Source organism: Triturus cristatus, chromosome 3_1, assembly GCF_964204655.1.
Source record: "Triturus cristatus chromosome 3_1, aTriCri1.1, whole genome shotgun sequence".
Classification (NCBI taxonomy): domain Eukaryota; kingdom Metazoa; phylum Chordata; class Amphibia; order Caudata; family Salamandridae; genus Triturus; species Triturus cristatus.
The window spans coordinates 574378498-574395949 of record NC_140583.1 but is presented as its reverse complement, the minus strand read 5'-3'; the positions used below and the strand labels follow the sequence as shown (position 1 = coordinate 574395949).

General features: G+C 47.0%; 1 protein-coding gene across 2 annotated transcripts in view; it reads right to left on the bottom strand.

Moving 5' to 3' along the window:
- Positions 1-17452, bottom strand: part of CHD2 (chromodomain helicase DNA binding protein 2) — a 1941047-nt gene that overhangs the window by 1611768 nt on the left and 311827 nt on the right. For both annotated transcript variants that reach the window (XM_085644496.1, XM_085644497.1), the window contains exon 6: positions 10543-10689. In XM_085644496.1, coding sequence (XP_085500622.1) covers positions 10543-10689 — 147 coding nt within the window. The remainder of the gene's footprint in view (positions 1-10542; positions 10690-17452) is intronic.

The window sequence follows — 17452 nt, the reverse complement described above, 5'->3', positions numbered from 1 at the left end:
AAAGTGCACCCTCAGCGGCGCTGGGGCGGCTGGGTGCATGGTGCTGTTTTGGTGTCGGGTGCCCTGTTGTTTTCAATGGAGATTTTCGGTTTTGGTTTTCAGCTGCAGGCTCGGACCAGGAAGACTTCCGGGAGGAACCAACAGCTGGGCAGGCAAGCTGGAGGGTTCGGGAACGTAGGTACACCTCAGGTTCCTTTCTCCAGGGCGCAGGGCAGCTGGATGCAGGGGTGTCTTGAGGTCGGATTTCACCTTACTCGCAGTGGGGGGATCTCCGTACAGAGGCTGCAGGCGACGTCAGGGAGTCCTGCAGGGGTCAACCCACAGTGGACTCAGACTCTGGAGTGCTGGGGGACCTCCCTGGGACTGGTGGGCCACACAAACTCGGGCCGTAGGCGATGGGTGCAGTGCTGGTTCCAGGCGTCTGGTTTCTTTTTCCTCAGCAGGATCTGAGTCTTTCTTTGGTGTTTCTTCTGAACAGAGCTGCTATTCACAGGAGATCCAGCCTTTGGGGAAGGCAGTCAGTCCTCCTAGGGGTTCTGGAGGTCGCTGGCAGCAGGACAAGACTATTTTTGGTGCAGGATCTCTGGAAACTGCAGACGGGCCGGTAGGGCTGGGGCTAAGCCAATTGTTCGCTGAAGTCTCCTCTGCTGGGCGTCTTCTTTTGTCCTTTTTCTTCTTAGGTTGTGGGAATCTCCTTTCTTGGTTCAGGGCTGCCTCTTAAATACTGAATTTAGGGGGTGTTTTAGGGGTCTCGAGGTCTGTAGCCAATGGGTGACTACACCCTTGATGTGCTCACCCCACGTGGGGGAGTGAGAACAATCCCTAATCCTGATTGGGGAGTTACTGCCACCTGCAAGATGGCGAGCACTGAAGAGAGGGCTTCACCTCGCCTCCCCCACCTGAGGGGTGAAGTTGGCAGAGGTGGTCACACCTTCTGGGCTGGCTAGTCTTTCCCCGCCTGTCTTCCCGCAAAAAAGGAGGGGAGACCAGAAGGGGGCCTGCTCCTGATAGCAGGAGAGGCTGGGGGTTGCATTGCAAAGGCTGCCAGGCTTTGAAGCTCCCCTGCCACAGATGGCTCTTTCTGGCCTGGGGGAGGTCTGAACACCTCTGTCCACAAAAGGCTTTGTTTCTGGGCTCAGGGAGCAAAAGCTCCCATCCTAGGGGTCCAGAAACTAGTCACGTGGTGGCAGGCTGGTGTGTACCAGTCTGGGAACCCACCAGAGGCAGGTCGTTTTTCAGGGGGCATTTCTAAGATGCCCTCTGTGTGCATTTTTCATTAAATCCCACACTGGCATCAGTGTGGGATTAATGTGCTGAGAAGTTTGATACCAAACTTCCCAGTTTTCAGTGAAGCCATTATGGTGCTGTGGAGTTCGTAATGACAAACTCCCAGTACCATATACTCTTAATGGCAGCACTGCACTTACAATGTCTAAGAATGGACTTAAACACTGTAGGGGCACAGGGCTAATGCACCTGTACCCTCACCACCGGTATAGGGCACCCAGCTAGAGGAGTGACTGATCTATGTCAGGGCAGTGGGTTGTAGGCACGGCACACAGGGATGTGTGCCATGTCGACTCTTCACTTTGTTCTGCACCAAAACACGCACCCTGCAAAGACTGTGTGTGTGTGTGTGTGTGTGTGTAAAGGTACAGGGCCTCGAACGGTGGCAAAATAAGTGCTGCAGCCCTTAAGGGTCTTCCCTGGTCACAATGCCCTGGGTACCGGTGGTACCATTTACCAGGGGCTGGCCTGTTGCCAGAGATGCCAATTGGGTTAGTTTTGAGGAAAGAACACAGGCCCTGGGAACCCGATTGGCAGGGACCCAGAGCACATCAACTCAAAGTGCATCAGTAGTCTGGCAAAAAAGTGAGGGGATTACTGCAACAGAAACCGACTGCACTAGGCTTGCATATAGCGACCTTTATACAATTTCCCTGCACTAAACCGCAATGCTTGCATTGTAGTCCTGGGAAAAGAAAACAAGTGACTGCTGTTTTATCCTTAAAAAGAGGGATGAAAATCATGGTGCCCATCAGTGGACCCTAGTGGACCATCATAAACTTTGCAGTTCCCTTGACAGTAAATGGGGAAGGGGAAATGCAAGTTTGGTGGAACAATGCAGCTACCTTTTAGTGGCAAATGTACCTTTCTGCCAAACTATAAATGATGCTCTGAATTTGAAAAGGCCCAGGATAAAAAAAAGAAAATCCTTTGAGAGAAGGGGCAGCAATAAGTATTTAACACAAAAATAATTCTTGCAGCATAGCATGATGCTTTCAAATGCCCCAGTCCCTAACTGCCAAATTCAATGAATCCACAAAGGTCTAGAAAACACTGTAGTGAGGGGTTTGCAGATAGTTGAGTTTGTCTCTTCAAGAAAATTGGGTTTGTTGATGAGCCTTTTCAAATTCAGGATAAGTATCATTCCAAAAGAGCATTTTTGAAGAGCAGCTTGGTGGCCAGTAAATATTCTACTGTCATGAATCTTAAAGCTTCCTTTACTGGTGCACATATTTTTCAAGGATTTGTTTTTTTGTTTTTATTTTTTTAATAACATGCAGTCACATCAAGCAGTCTTAAATCCAGGGCCAGAAACTGAGAGACAGCCTGTGATCCTAAAGCCACCAGCCATTTGAAAAATGTTTTTTTTATCAGCCTACCCGCACAATGACATAAACAAGCATGGAATGACCGTGTCTGTATGTGCATTCATGCAGATGCCCACACAAATACATTATGATATAAAATATCATATTTCAACTATATATACAACGTGATGCACATGACAACTACAGCCTGGAAGATAAGTTCTGCTGAGAGTTCCATGTTGTGGTATGTAGAATGTGGAGAGCAGAGACTTCAGGTTGATCGCCGGGGAGGATGGACGTATAATCTACGGGTGATTCTGTGGAGAGCGCACCTTGACGAAAGTTTGACTAGGGTAAGTTACTTACCTGTAATCCTAGTTCTCTTCCAGGGGTATCCTCATCAAAGTCATAAGCACTGAATATTCCCGCCCATGTGCGGGGACCCCGGAAATAATAAAATTATATATGTAAAAAACATACATATATACAGCTCTGTATATGTATAAACATATATCATTTTTTCCAAGCAAATGCAGCTCCCATAAAAGGCTAGGCAATGTAAATATACACATCCAATAACACATATATATATATATATGTATATATAAAGGTATAACAATACACCTAAATCTCTTTTTTTTTTTTTTTTTTAATGAGGTAAACACTCATGAGAAAGCAAAAAATAAAGAGAACAAACTGTGGAAAAACACAGATGCACAACACATTGCCAGCCTGCATGCTGCATTGCAATATAATACCATAGAGACTAAAAAGCCCTGTACAGGTAAAAACTGGCACCGTGCCTTTAAGGCAGCCCTGACTTCCATATCCCATCATGCCTCAGGGGTGACAGTTAGGTCAGTTGTTCTTTGCGGGACCGTAGTCCTAAACACAAAGATATATCCTTTCCATAATGAATAATACACTTCTTTTCATTTGCCTGGGGAGGTGGGTGGGTTGCTTATGACTTTGATGAGGATACCCCTGGAAGAGAACTAGGATTACAGGTAAGTAACTTACCCTTCTCTTCCAGGGGATCCTCATCAATAGTCATAAGCACTGAATAGAGTAGCAAGCTCCCCTTCCACCTGCAGGCAAATGAAACAAAGGTTGTACCACCCATGGAGAAAGAGAATCATGAAAATGATTATGCATGGAACAGATTCCTCAAGGAGGCTTGTCCTACTTGAGTGTCTGCTCTGGTGTCCGAATCCAGACAATAGTGCCTGGTAAACGTGTGGACAGATCTCCAAGTGGCTGCCTTGCAGATCTCGGAGAGTGGGACATTATTGAGAAAAGCCGCGGTAGCCGCTTTTCCTCTTGTCGAATGCGCTTTAGGGCGCGCCCCCAATGGTTTCTGAGCCAGTTGGTAGGCCAATGTAATACTTGAAGCAATCCACCTAGCAATGGAACGTTTGGAAGCCGCAAAGCCCATACGGACAACCCCATAGTTCACAAACAATTGATCAGATTTCCTGACATTCTTAGTCCTATCTAGGTAGAATTTCAGGACCCTTTTGACATCTAGAGAATGCAACGCCCTCTCTGCTGGAGAGGAGGGGTTGGGAAAAAAGGTTGGTAAGGAGATGGTTTGGTTTACATGAAACTCCGATACCACCTTGGGTAGGAACGAAGGATGAGTTCTCATCACAACCCTATTCAGATGAAAAATAGTGTAGGGCTCTTTAGAACAGAGGGCCTGTATGTCACTGACCCTCCGTGCTGAAGTGATGGCTATTAAAAATGCTGTCTTCCATGTGAGGTGCTGTAGGGTAGCCTTATGAATAGGCTCAAAAGGAGAACCCATGAGCTTCGACAGAACCAAGTTTAGCTCCCAGGAAGGAGAGGGAGGTCTAACAGGGGGATAGACTTTCTTGAGTCCTTGCAAGAAATCCTTCACTACCTGCACTTTAAAAAATGACTGCTGTGAAGGCGAACGCCTGTATGCTGTTATGGCTGCTAGGTGAACCTTTATGGATGAAAATTTCAACCCTGCCCTCGCTAAATGTAGAAGATAGGGCAAAATTACATCCTCCTGGCATTTAGTGGGATCATAATGATGCTGAGCACACCATATATAAAACCTTTTCCACTTACAGAAGTAGGAGTGTCTTGTCGAAGGCCTCCTGGCTTCCTTCAGTATGGACATACACTCCTGGGGAAGGTTCAGATGGCCATACTGGAGGACTTCAGGAGCCATGCTGTTAAGCTCAGCGAGGGAAGGCTGGGATGGTAAATCTTCCCCCGCATCTTGGACAACAAGTCCGGCCTGCACGGCAGCCGCTTGTGGGGGCGGATCGACATGTGTAGGAGATCCGTGTACCACCACTGCCTCGGCCAGTCCGGTGCTATGAGGATCATCTTGGCAGATGAATTCTGCAACTTGGTCACCACCTTGGGGATTAGTGGGAGAGGCGGAAAAGCGTACACAAATGTCATTGACCAATTGATCAAAAGGGCATTCCCTAGGGATCCTGGTCGATGGTATCTTGAGGCGAAGCCTTGGCATTTTGTATTTTGCTCGTCCGCGAAGAGGTCCACTTGCGGACGCCCCCATTCCCCAAAGATGTCTTCTAACACCTCGTCGTTGATTACCCAGTCCTCTGGCTCTTGAAAATGCCGACTGAGCAAGTCCGCTTGCACGTTGAGTTCTCCTGGTAGGTGCACCGCTTTCAATGAGATGTTCCTTGCTAGGATCCAGTGCCACAGGGACTGAGCTTCCAGCGAGAGCGTTCTGGATCGAGTACCCCCCTGCTTGTTCAGGTAGTACATTGTGGTGGTATTGTCCGTCTGCACTAGAATGGTACTCGTCGTTATCGCCGGTAGGAACGCTTTGAGGGCTAGGTGGACTGCCCTGAGCTCCAGCATGTTGATGTGGTACAACCGCTCGCTGCTGTCCCTGAGTTTGCAGGGACCCAAAATGCGCACCCCATCCCTGAAGGGATGCGTCGGTGATTAAGGTCTGAGTTGGAGGCTCCTGATGAAAGGGGATCCCCACTTGTAGATTCCTTAGCTTCAGCCACCACTTGACTGACTGTTTGGCTGCAGAGGAGAGACAAACCTTTTCTTCCCACAGGGAGTTCCTTTGATCCCATTTGTCCTCGAGATCTTGCTGGAGAGGACGCATCCTTAGCCTGGCATTGGGCACTAGGAAGATGCAGGATGCCATGGCCCCTAGCAGAGAAGAGATTTGCCTTGCCGACGACAGATTGTTGGTTATAATCTGCCTGCCTTTTAGCATAATGGATGACTGTCTTTCCTCCGAAGGAAACACTTTTCCTACTACTGAGTCTATAGTTGCGCCCAGGTAGTGGATCCTCTGTGTTGGTGAAAAATTGGACTTTTTGGCATTCACTCTGAGACCCAACTTGCAACATAAGTTTAGGCATAGCGACAGCTGTGACCGCACATTCTGTGGTGATGAGCCCTTTATTAGCCAGTCGTCTAGGTAGGGATAGACGAAGACTCCTGCGCGCCTCAGAGCAGCCGCTACTACTGCCACGCATTTTGTGAATACTCGAGGAGCTGACTTCAGGCCAAATGGGAGGACTTTGAACTGATAGTGAGAGTTGCCTACCACAAACCTGAGAAATTTTCGATGATTCCTTAGGATGGGAATATGGAAATATGCATCCTGAAGGTCCAGTGAACACATCCAATCGCCCATCCGGAGAAGAGGATATATTTGGTGGAGCGCCAGCATGCGAAACTTTTCCTTCCTTATGTGTTTGTTCAGTATCCGTAGGTCTAAAATGGGTCTGAACTCTACCTTCACACTCCTCTTTTGAATGAGAAAGTATCTGGAGTAAACTCCTTTTCCCCTTTGGTTTATGGGTACTTTCTCTATTGCAGATTTGAGTAGAAGCGTAGCTACCTCTTCTCTGAGCTGCTTTAGATGCTGGGATGAATTTACAGGAGGAATCGATGGGGGGCGACTTCTGAAACGAAGCGAGTACCCATGACGCAGTATATTCAGTACCCACTTGTCCTTTGTGATGGACTGCCACTCTGGAAGATGATGTGCAACACTTCCTCCCACCGGAGCGGTGGACAGCATCGGAGGAAGCGGCTTCTCATTGCTTCCCCGGAGCTTTGTTTCCAGCATTAGACTGCCTGTTGTTACCCCGTCCCCTGGATGGCTTGCGGGACTGGTATTGCTGTTTCTTTTGACCTTGCTGGTCCTGGTTCTTTTGCCAATGAGGGGTTTGAACCCTCTGTTGGTAACTGCGCCTGTCATTTCCCTTGCGGCGTCGAAACTCTTTTCTCTTTTCAAGCCCGACAGCTTTCATGGTCTCCAGCTCTGCCTTCATACGGGCCATTTCTTCGTCTGCATGGGACTCAAAAAGAGAACTACCGGAGAAAGGCAGATTTAATATTCTTGCCTGCGCTTCCGGTTTCAAGGCCGTCAATCTAAGCCAGGATGATCTTCTGGCTGTGACTCCGTGTGCATATTCATGCGCTGCCAGTGTTGCCCCGTCCGCCGCTGCACTTATGATCTGGTTAGAAACCAGACTTCCCTCATGCAAGATTTCTTCAAAGTCCCGTCTGTCCTCTGATGGAACTTTGTCAATGAACCTCTGAAGAGAGTCCCATAATGACCTATCATAGCGCCCCAGAAGCGCCGAGGCACTGGCCACCTTTAAGCTTGAGGATGCTGAGCCGCAAACTTTTCTCCCCCAGGAGTCTTGTGTCTTACTGTCCTTATCTGGTGGCACCGTTGAAGACCCAGCTACTGCATGTGTCTTCCTGGCAGCGGCGGTGATGACAGAGTCCGGTGGAGGATCTGATTTCAGGAATAGAGGATCCTCCGGAGCTGGACGGTACTTTTTTAGAATTCTCGCCGGCGCCGTTTTGGTGGTTGCTGGTGTGAGAAAAATATCCATTACTGGTTGCAACAAACCAGGGACTAATGGCAATAACGGGCGTGACACTGTGCGTTCATGAAGAGTTTCGAAGATTATGGATGAAGTGGTCTCCTGAACCGGCATAGAGATATTTAATTTTGTAGCTCCTCTACACAACACTTCCTGAAACGTAGAAATATCATCTACCGGAGATACCCTAGAGGGTGGCGTCTCCGAGAGTGTCGGTGAATAATCCCTTTTGGATGATCTGGAAGAAGGGGAGGTAGAAGGGGTTCTACGGCGCCTTTTCTCTGATCTGGTCGACTGTCTTCTGCGGGAGGAAGACCTGGATCGCCTTCTTGGTGCTCGAGAGTGACCTCGGGATTCTCTTCCCCAAGATCTTGGTCTGATCGGTGTCGCTGGGAATTCCATGCCCCTTAATCTTGTTAGCGATGCCTTTATTGCGTTGGGCATAGCAGAGTCCTGAGGCATTTCCCTTACGGGACTTTGAGGTACCGCATTGTCCTCCTCCTGCGAACTTTCTCTTGCAGGTACTGGAGATTGATGCACCAACTCTGGCGATTCGGATCTTGAACCTGAGCCCTCTGATCCTGAAGGCGAGATCGATATGAGACGCGGTGACTCAGGAGTTGTATATATCAGTCTATGAGGAGATTTTCGCCTTGAGACTGGTCGAATCGTGAGGCGAACATGTGACACCTCCTGTGTACCCTCAGCAGAGGTCTGCCTCGACGGTGATAGGCCTATCACCGGAGATCTTTGACTCGAATCCTCGAGGCTCAGAGCTTCTTGTCTCGACGTCGAGATTATCTTCGACGGAGGCTTTATGTACCTCTCCAAAGCCTTGGAGACCTGTGAGGACGGAGGCACCTGCCTCGACGTCGACTCCGACGGAGGCACCTGCCTCGACGTCGACTCCGACGGAGGCCTCTGCCTCGACGTCGGTCTTGACGGAGGCGCTTGCCTCGACGTCGACTCCGACGGAGGCTCCTGCCTCGACGTCGGCCTTGACGGAGGCGTCTGCCTCGACGTCGTTCTTGACGGAGACTTCTGTCTCGACGTCGAATGCTCCGACGACGTCGAAAGCCTCTTCGCCGATGAACGATGTTTCCTCGACGGCGATCTTGATGGCGATCTTGGTCTCGACGTCGACTGTGGTGGAGATCGCCTACGTACTTCTTGCGACGTCGACTGATGTCTCGCCGACCTCGACGTCGAACGATGTCTTTCCTTCGACGACGAACGATATCTCTGTGCAGACGTCGATCGATCTTCTCTTGACGTCGACAGATGCTTTTTCGACGTTGAACTGTGGCGCCGAGTCCTCGACGCGAGCCTTTAGACGCCGTCGACGTCGAACGCATCCGCTTTGACGCTGAATCTAAAGTCGACGATGATTTTCTCTTTGCAGCATGACTTCCCCTTGACTCCTCACCTCTCAGCGACGATCCCGCCGCTGGAGTCTTCGACGCCGAGCCCGACGTCGATGGGGAGCAAACAGGGACCAACTGCTTCGACGTCGACCGTTCTGCTAGGCCGTACAGCCTAATCCTCTCTCTCTCCTTTAAAGTCCTTTTGGAAAGGTCTTCACAATGTTGGCATGTTGCTGGAGAGTGAGAGTCCGGCAGACAGATAATACACACCTCATGTGTGTCTGAAGCAGCCTTCTTTTTTCCACAAGATGGACATGGAACAAATAAAGAAGGCATTTTTCTGACAAAATAGCAAAAAAATCAGTCAGAAAAACACAGGATACTAACTTCCTCTCAGATGTTATAAGAAAAAGTCCAAAAAATCTTAAAGTTGTAATAATTCTTGACTAAAGAGTCAAAAATGAAGAGAGCTGAATTCCAGGGTCCTGACTGAAGGAGCCGGAAAGAACAACTGACCTAACTGTCACCCCTGAGGCATGATGGGATATGGAAGTCAGGGCTGCCTTAAAGGCACGGTGCCAGTTTTTACCTGTACAGGGCTTTTTAGTCTCTATGGTATTATATTGCAATGCAGCCTGCAGGCTGGCAATGTGTTGTGCATCTGTGTTTTTCCACAGTTTGTTCTCTTTATTTTTTGCTTTCTCATGAGTGTTTACCTCATTAAAAAAAAAAAAAAAAAAAAAAAAAGAGATTTAGGTGTATTGTTATACCTTTATATATACATATATATATATATATGTGTTATTGGATGTGTATATTTACATTGCCTAGCCTTTTATGGGAGCTGCATTTGCTTGGAAAAAATGATATATGTTTATACATATACAGAGCTGTATATATGTATGTTTTTTACATATATAATTTTATTATTTCCGGGGTCCCCGCACATGGGCGGGAATATTCAGTGCTTATGACTTTGATGAGGATCCCCTGGAAGAGAACAGGGGCTCTCCTCATTCCAACTCCCATGGGGCAAGTAGGTTGAAAGAGCAGGGTTAATGTACCCTCTTAGTGTTGAGTGACCATAGGTCACCACACCCAGTGGATAGTCTTTGATCAGACTAGGAGCCCTCCCTTTTTCTATATGGTCCCGATGAATGCCACGTACCTTTTTGGACAACTGGCAGAAACATGTCGACCTTTAACACAGCAGCGATGGGATAATTAAGGTCCCTATTCACCGCACTAACGTTTTTATTTCCATCTAGTCACCACATTACAATAAAAAGTTGTCAGGTGCACTATTATGGCTTTTTAAACTCACATTACCCTCTGGGACCCCACTTAGTTTAGAAGTGCATCCCTATCTTTAGGTGTATGCCCGCCCTCCACCAAACGCGCTTTTTGTAATGTGCCCACTTTAGCACTTTTAACTTCACATATACTCGGTCACACTCTAGAAGCGGTCTTCACTGTGTTATACATTTCAGGTTATGTACCTGTTCTCTGAAATAATCTACCCCAACCTAGAGGTCAATTCTAGTACCTCAAGATAATACTTTCTTTACAGATTTGTACTGTTAAGCTCAGAAGCTATTCATACGAAAGCCCCAGAAAATGGTTAAGTTACAACGCAGTACATAAAACAACCCACATAAAGTGGAAACCCTTCACAGTAAGAAAATCTATCAGGGTGATGTTTTAAATTACCTGACAGCTTTCCCAGTTTGTCGTCGAGTTTGTCTTTTAGGAGCATCATCATCATCCTCATCGTCCTCCTCCTCCGATGACTCTTGTTTCTTTCGTTTTCCCCACTGGACTTTTTGTTGCTTTTTGATAGTGGCCTTGGCAGCTGCTCTGTACAATAAAGAATAAACAATTATCAAAGGTGAGTTTCACAAAGCAAGATGAATTCTGCTGAGCTCATCAGTGCTATTATTTCCAGCTTTCTGTTATTAACAAGATACTTTTCTGATCTATTTAAAAAGTAGCAGTAAACAAGAATGTTTATCACAGCTCACAAGTTCCTCAAAGTCAACATTTATGTAGCTTAACTTAGAACAAATCTTTTCATAGAAATACATTGTTTGAAACTCATCAGTGCTATTATTTCCAGCTTTCTGTTATTAACAAGATACTTTTCTGATCTATTTAAAAAGTAGCAGTAAAAAAGAATGTTTATCACAGCTCACAAGTTCCTCAAAGTCAACATTTATGTAGCTTAACTTAGAACGAATCTTTTCATAGAAATACATTGTTTGAAACTTCCTACAAATATGCAACATTCAAAATATTACATTATGGTTGCATTTATGTGCCACTTACACCACTGATGAGAACCTGAAGTATATTAGTAAATTGGTTGCAAGCTAAATTGTGTGGCGAGAAGTATTGATTTGCAGTGTGGCCTCTAATGGAAAGTGATTTTGGTGCTACAGTGATTGACTGGAGTAATGCACTATACATTAATTTATTGTTGTGTCTGTTTGAAGGGTGTGGTTTAGGAGTGTGAAGGAAGTGGGAAGTACTTTGGTGTCATGCATGATGAATAGAGTATGCATTCCTTGTGTTACTGTAAATATGCAGATACAGTTATGGGCGGAGAAAAATTAAGTTAAGAAACACAGTTGTGCCCATCGACTCAGCTGTCAATGTTGAGAAGCCATAGGTTCCAATTTTTTTTTTTTTTTTTTTTTAATTTTTTATTAAACAATAAGTCAGTTACAAGCATGGGCCTACAACCACCAGGGCCGGCCGCTAGATTCAGAAAGGATCGTACATTAGTTAAGGCAGTAGGCGACTCCTGGGGCCCAGCCCCGTAAATGGCTCCGGATAGTTCGAAGGAGGCAGGAGACATAAATTTAACATAAATAACAACTAAAAAACAAAAGGCGAGGCATAAGGGCAAAAAAAAAAAAAAAAAAAAAAAACGTGGGTCAGGCTACATCCGGGGGACTCTACTTCGGACCTTCAATTAGCTATCAAGAGGAAGGAGTACTGAAAGATCGGGGGGGGTAACGGGAGAGGAACATCTATATTCGATTTAGGTTCCAATTTTTGAATGGGTTTGAGTGGCAGAGGAACAGTCCACAGGGTCGCACTGGATTACCGGCAGCCATAGTAAATACATTTATGGTCTAAACCGCAGCAATGGGATAGTGTCCATAAAGGAGCAACAGTAAAATGTGAATCCGTATTTGTAAAGCGCAAACTACTCACCCTTACGAGTCTCAAGGAGCTGGGGGCCGTTGTGGACATTAAGTGAACTATTGCCCAGAGTCACATGGTGCTGAACTGAGCTGCCCCTGGAGCCAAAGATCGAACCGTGAACCCTGTGCTCCGAAGTCGGCTGCCCTGGCCACTGCACCACACAACTCCACTACAGTACAGCAACCCATGGCATGCACTGGACACACACAGCCGGGGTATGTGATTTAAAGAATCCACCCAGATGTGAAAGATGTTCCATGTTACAACCGCTTATGGCATTAACTGGATAAAGGCAGCCGAAGGGAGAGGTTCTATAGAGTGCTAGTAATAGTTCCGGAGTAGAGGCAATCTATGAAAAAGTAATTTACCATTTACGCTTGAGCTGCATATATGTTGTAATTTGCTACTTTTGTAACTTGAAATCAAGCATGCAAATCAATGAAAGGTCCAATGCAGAAGTAGTCAAATTTACCTGGAACTATAGTTCTCTAGTATTGGAATCTTTCATAGATTCACATGCTTGAATCAGATTACACAGCAGTTAAAGAGCACATTTGCAGTATTAAACAATGCATTACTATTATGAGCCACTGTTTTGCATATAAAGGCAAGAAATAAAAAGAACATTGTTATTCAAAACACCGGATTAACGAGAAAACATACATATGCCCCCGTGCGTTGGATCTAATAACTTAAGTAAATGCGGAAATGTGCGTAAAGGAACTAAGTGGATGGTGGACAGATGGAGATGGCTCACCTTTAATCAAAAAATTGTCGAAGCACTACCTGGCCCACTGCTGTATTGTTGAGAAATGCCTAATCCAAGTAGTAATGTTGAGTAAACAAGTGCCTGCTGTTCTATGTTGCTGTACAGCAAATTTCTTGAAGGGACACCCCAGCAACAATGCTGTAGAAGTAGATATAGCCCTTGTGGAATGGGCTCAAACTCAAGAAGTTAAGGGTCTGCCAGCCTTCTTGTGGCAAAATTGGATAGCACCTGGAAATGCGAGTTTAGATAGTGGATAGCCTTTTCTTGGAGCACTGAAGGATACAAACAGTTGAGAGAACTTGCGGAATGGTTTAGTCCTTTTGAAGCAAAACATTAGGCATCGTTTGATGTCCAGAGAATGAAGTGTTCTTTCCACTGATGTGAAGAGATTTGGAAAAAAAGTCTTGAGAACTACTGTAAGAAAGTGGGTTTCTGTTGCAGTGACCCCCCCCCCCTTTTTTGCCTAATAGCTGATGCACTTTTCCTTGTTGTGCCCTGGGCTCCTGCCAATCAGGTGCCCAGGGCCTGTGTTCCTTCCCTAAAAACTGCCTAGCAGCCAAAACCCAAATTGGCAAACCCTGGCCACATGTCAGCCCCTGGTAAATGGTACCCTAGGTACCCAGAGCCTTGTGACCAGGGAAGGCCTCTAAGGGCTGCAGCACTCATTGTGCCACCCTTAGAGGCCCTGTACCCTAACACACACACACTGCTCTTGCAGGCTGATTGTCTGGATACAAGACAAAACAGAGAGTCGACATGGCACACATCCCTGTGTGCCATGCCCACAACCTACACTGCCCTGGCATACATCAGCCACCCCTCTAGCTGGGTGCCCTATGCCAGTGGTGTGGACACAGAGGCAGGAGCCCAGTGCCCCTACAGTACCCAGGTCCATTCCTGGGTCCTGTAAGTGCAGTGCTGCCAGCTAAGAGAATATGGGGCTGGGAGCTTGTCAAACACGAACTCCACAGCACCATAATGGCAGCACTGAAGACTGAGAAGTTTGGTATCAAACTGCTCAGCACATTAAATCCACACTGATGCCAGTGTGTGATTTAATGTACAAAGCACCACAGAGGGCATCTTAGAGAGGCCCCCTGAATCTTAAACCTACAATCCACGTCTGTTCTGAGGCTGCCTAGGCTGCCACACAGCAGACATATTGCTGGACCCCTGGGTAGGAGAGCCCCTGCTCACCTGGGCCTGTAACAATGTACATCCTGGGCGAGGTGCTAAATCTCCTCCCCCAGGATGGGCAGGGGGAAACTTCAAAGGCATTCCGCCTCTGTGAGCTTCCCCAGGCCACTGCAACCCCCCACTCTGGCGGGAAGCTTGGCCGGAAACCCCAAATAAGGACAGGGGATGTGCCAGCCTGCCAACCCCACCCCTCAGGTGGGGGAGGCGAGGTGAAGCACATCTCCGGGCTCTCGCCATCTTGAAGATGGGAAGCCCTGCCCAATCAGGACTAGGCTCCTGCCCCCCTCCCACAGGAGAGAGGCAGGATAGGGTTGTACCCACCCCAGGACAGGGACCCATTGGCCCCTGCCCTTCACCTACCAGTAACGCCCCTAAATCTAGTATTTAGTGGCACCCTGAACCTTCCTTCCCCAGATCCCAGATTCGAAACTACAAGAAGAGCAAGAAGAACAAAGACCTGCCCTGCAGCTGCTAAAAAGAGGAAGACACCAACTGCTTTGGCCTCAGCCCTACCGGCCTGTCGACCCTCGAACCTTGCTCCTGCTCCAGCGCGGCATCTCTTGTGGCCAGCAACCTCAGAAACCCCGGAGGACCTGGCTACCTTTGAACTCTGATTCCCTGGGACTCCCATGAGTAGAGGCTCTACTCAGAACCTACCTTTCACCCCTGGCAGGAGCCCGGAACCACGATCCCAGCCCACTCTGAACCAGCCAAGCCTGGCCGGTGCCGGAGTGAACTAAACCCACGAGGACGACCCCACGGCGACTGTGACCCCGAGTCCGGCACCCAAAGACCCCCCTCGACAATCCTGAAGAAGCCTGCAGCCTCAGAACAGTGTGCCACCCCAACCGCGATCAACAGAGGGTAAGATTTTCCGACACCAAAAGGCACCCCTGCACCCGGCGCCCCACGGCCCTCTGTGTCCAATCCCGGGGTACCTACCTATCCTCCAACTACCCAACTTACCTCTCGAAGTGGTGGTGGCACCTGAAGAGTCCTCGTCCCCGAGCCTGCAGTCTTTTTCCAAACCGGAGATTTCCCATTGAAATCCATTGAGCGCCCGAAGGCTCAAAAGCCCTCTGCACCCAGCCGCCCGAGTGGCCCTGGCAGTGAAAACTCTACACTTTCCTACTTCCCCACTTGTCCTGAGTAAGTGACCAGGAGCCCAGCTCCCACAGCCGCGTGGCTTGCCAGACAGCAGCCACCAAAAAAGGCCCCCCTATCCCTCATAGGATAACATTGGGCCTAACTCACTCTGCACCCGGCCGCCCTAGAGTCGCTGAGGGTGAACCAACTGTACCTACCTGACCCTGGGGGACCCCTGAGTCTGTGCCCAGAACCTCAACTTTGCCAGTCGAGTACTTACCCTTAAACCGCAAACTCTATTTTCCTCATAGGGTAACATTGACTGGCTTTTTCCTGAAATTTCTTCTAAGTGTGGACTTTTCAAATCTTCAAATATTCACCAAAAATCAGCCGAGTGACAAAAACGAATTTACTCACCTGCTCTTAGGTGAGCTCCCAGTGCTGGATCTTGGTGCCCAGCACGGACTCTGAAAAGTACCCACAACTATACTTACCTTTAACTCATTTTTCTTCCATAGGAAACCATTGACTGTTTTTCTGTGAAATTTCTTCTAAGTGTTGATTTCTGCAATTTCTAAATATTCTTCAAAAATCGTATAACATCTGAAAACGTAATTACTTACCTGTTTTGGATAAAGGTCCCAGTACTGAGTCTAGGCACCCAGTACTGGATTACAAAAGTAACGATAACCTACTGTACCTATAACCTAAATTTTCTTCCATAGGGAATCATTGATTGTTTGCTCTGAAATATTTTCTAAGTGTTAACTTTTAAAATAGCTAAATATTAGTTAAAAATCATTACAGTACCAAAGTCGACTTTCATCAACTGATTCTGAGAACTGACCCGGGACTGAATCTAGGATCCAGTCCTGGAATTACAAAAGTAATCTAAAAAGTAATCTGTTACAAATAACTTGAATTTATCATTGAGCTCAATAGAGTTGCCTACTGAAACTACTTGTAACTGTTTACTAAAAAGTCTACTGCATATACAAAAGTATTTTTATGAAACATCTCCTGTCGAGAAAGTATATTTTAATTCCAAGTGTTGGTTCTAAAATAAAACAAGCATATATTTTTTATAAATAAACCATTGGCTTAGAGTTCAGTTATTGAGTGTGTGGAACTATTTGCTGACTGAGTGTGTACAACAAATGCTTTACACTGTCCTCTGATACTGTCTTACTGCTCGACCAAGCTACCACTTTGGAGAGTAAGGTTATATCTAACTTTAACCTCTGTTAACCCTTGGGGTCTGTGGACTCTGTACACCCTGTACCTATTAAGCAACAGTATATACAGAGCCACTTTCTCACAACTACTGGCTCATTGACGTGAAAATCAGAAGGGACTTTGGGGATGAACTTTGGGTTTGTTCCGAAGATAAACCCATCATTTTTAAATTGGAGAAAAGGCTCCTGAATGGCAAAGGCTTGTATTTCGCTAACCCTCCTGGCAGAAGTGAGAGCAAGGAGTAGAGCCAGCTTCCATGTAAGAAATTTGGTGTCTGCTTTGAGGATGGACTTAAAGTGATCCTTCATCAGCTGGGATAGAATGGTGTTCAGTTGCCATAGCTGTGGTGGAGACTTTACTGGAGGAAAAGTATGAAATAAGCTGAACTGTTAAAAAATCCTGGAAGACCATGGCGGCTGAGAGGTAGGAGATCTCCTGAAACGAGAGACGGCTTCCAAGTGAACTTTTATGGAAGCATGAACCAAACCGGACTGTGCTTGGTGCAGAAGATATGGGAGCAGAAGATATGGGAGAACAAGATATGGGAGAACATCTACCGGAGAGGAGGAAAGAGGATGTATTTTAGCTTGATGATACCAAATGCAAAACCTTTTGCACTTGAGGTTTAATTGTACTGTCAGCCCAGGCCCTGACTAGAATCTCTCTATAATCCGATGGTATGTTCAGGTGTTGGAATTCAGGGTACTCGGGAGCCACGCTGATAAATGGAGAGATTTGGGCTCCAAATGCAGGACTTGGCCCTGGCTCATTGTCGGGAGACTGGGAAACACTTTGAAGTGAATGCGAGGTTACTGGGAAAGGAGAAGCAACTCTGTGAACCAATGGTGACGTGGCCAAGCAGGAGGAATAAGACTACGTTTGCAGAGTTTCTCCCTTTACCTTTCTCAGGACTCTTAGTAGGAGAGTAAACGGAGGAAAGGCGTAGGGAAAGCTGTCGGACCATGCAATCGAAAGGGCATTCACCCATGATCCAACTTGTGTAATACCGGCAATTGCTGATCTGAGGGGTTGCAAAGCGATCAAGACTTGGCTTGCTCTAATAGGGAAAGACATAGTTTAAGGTCTGTTGGTGCAATTCCTGCTCGTGACAAGATGTGGTGA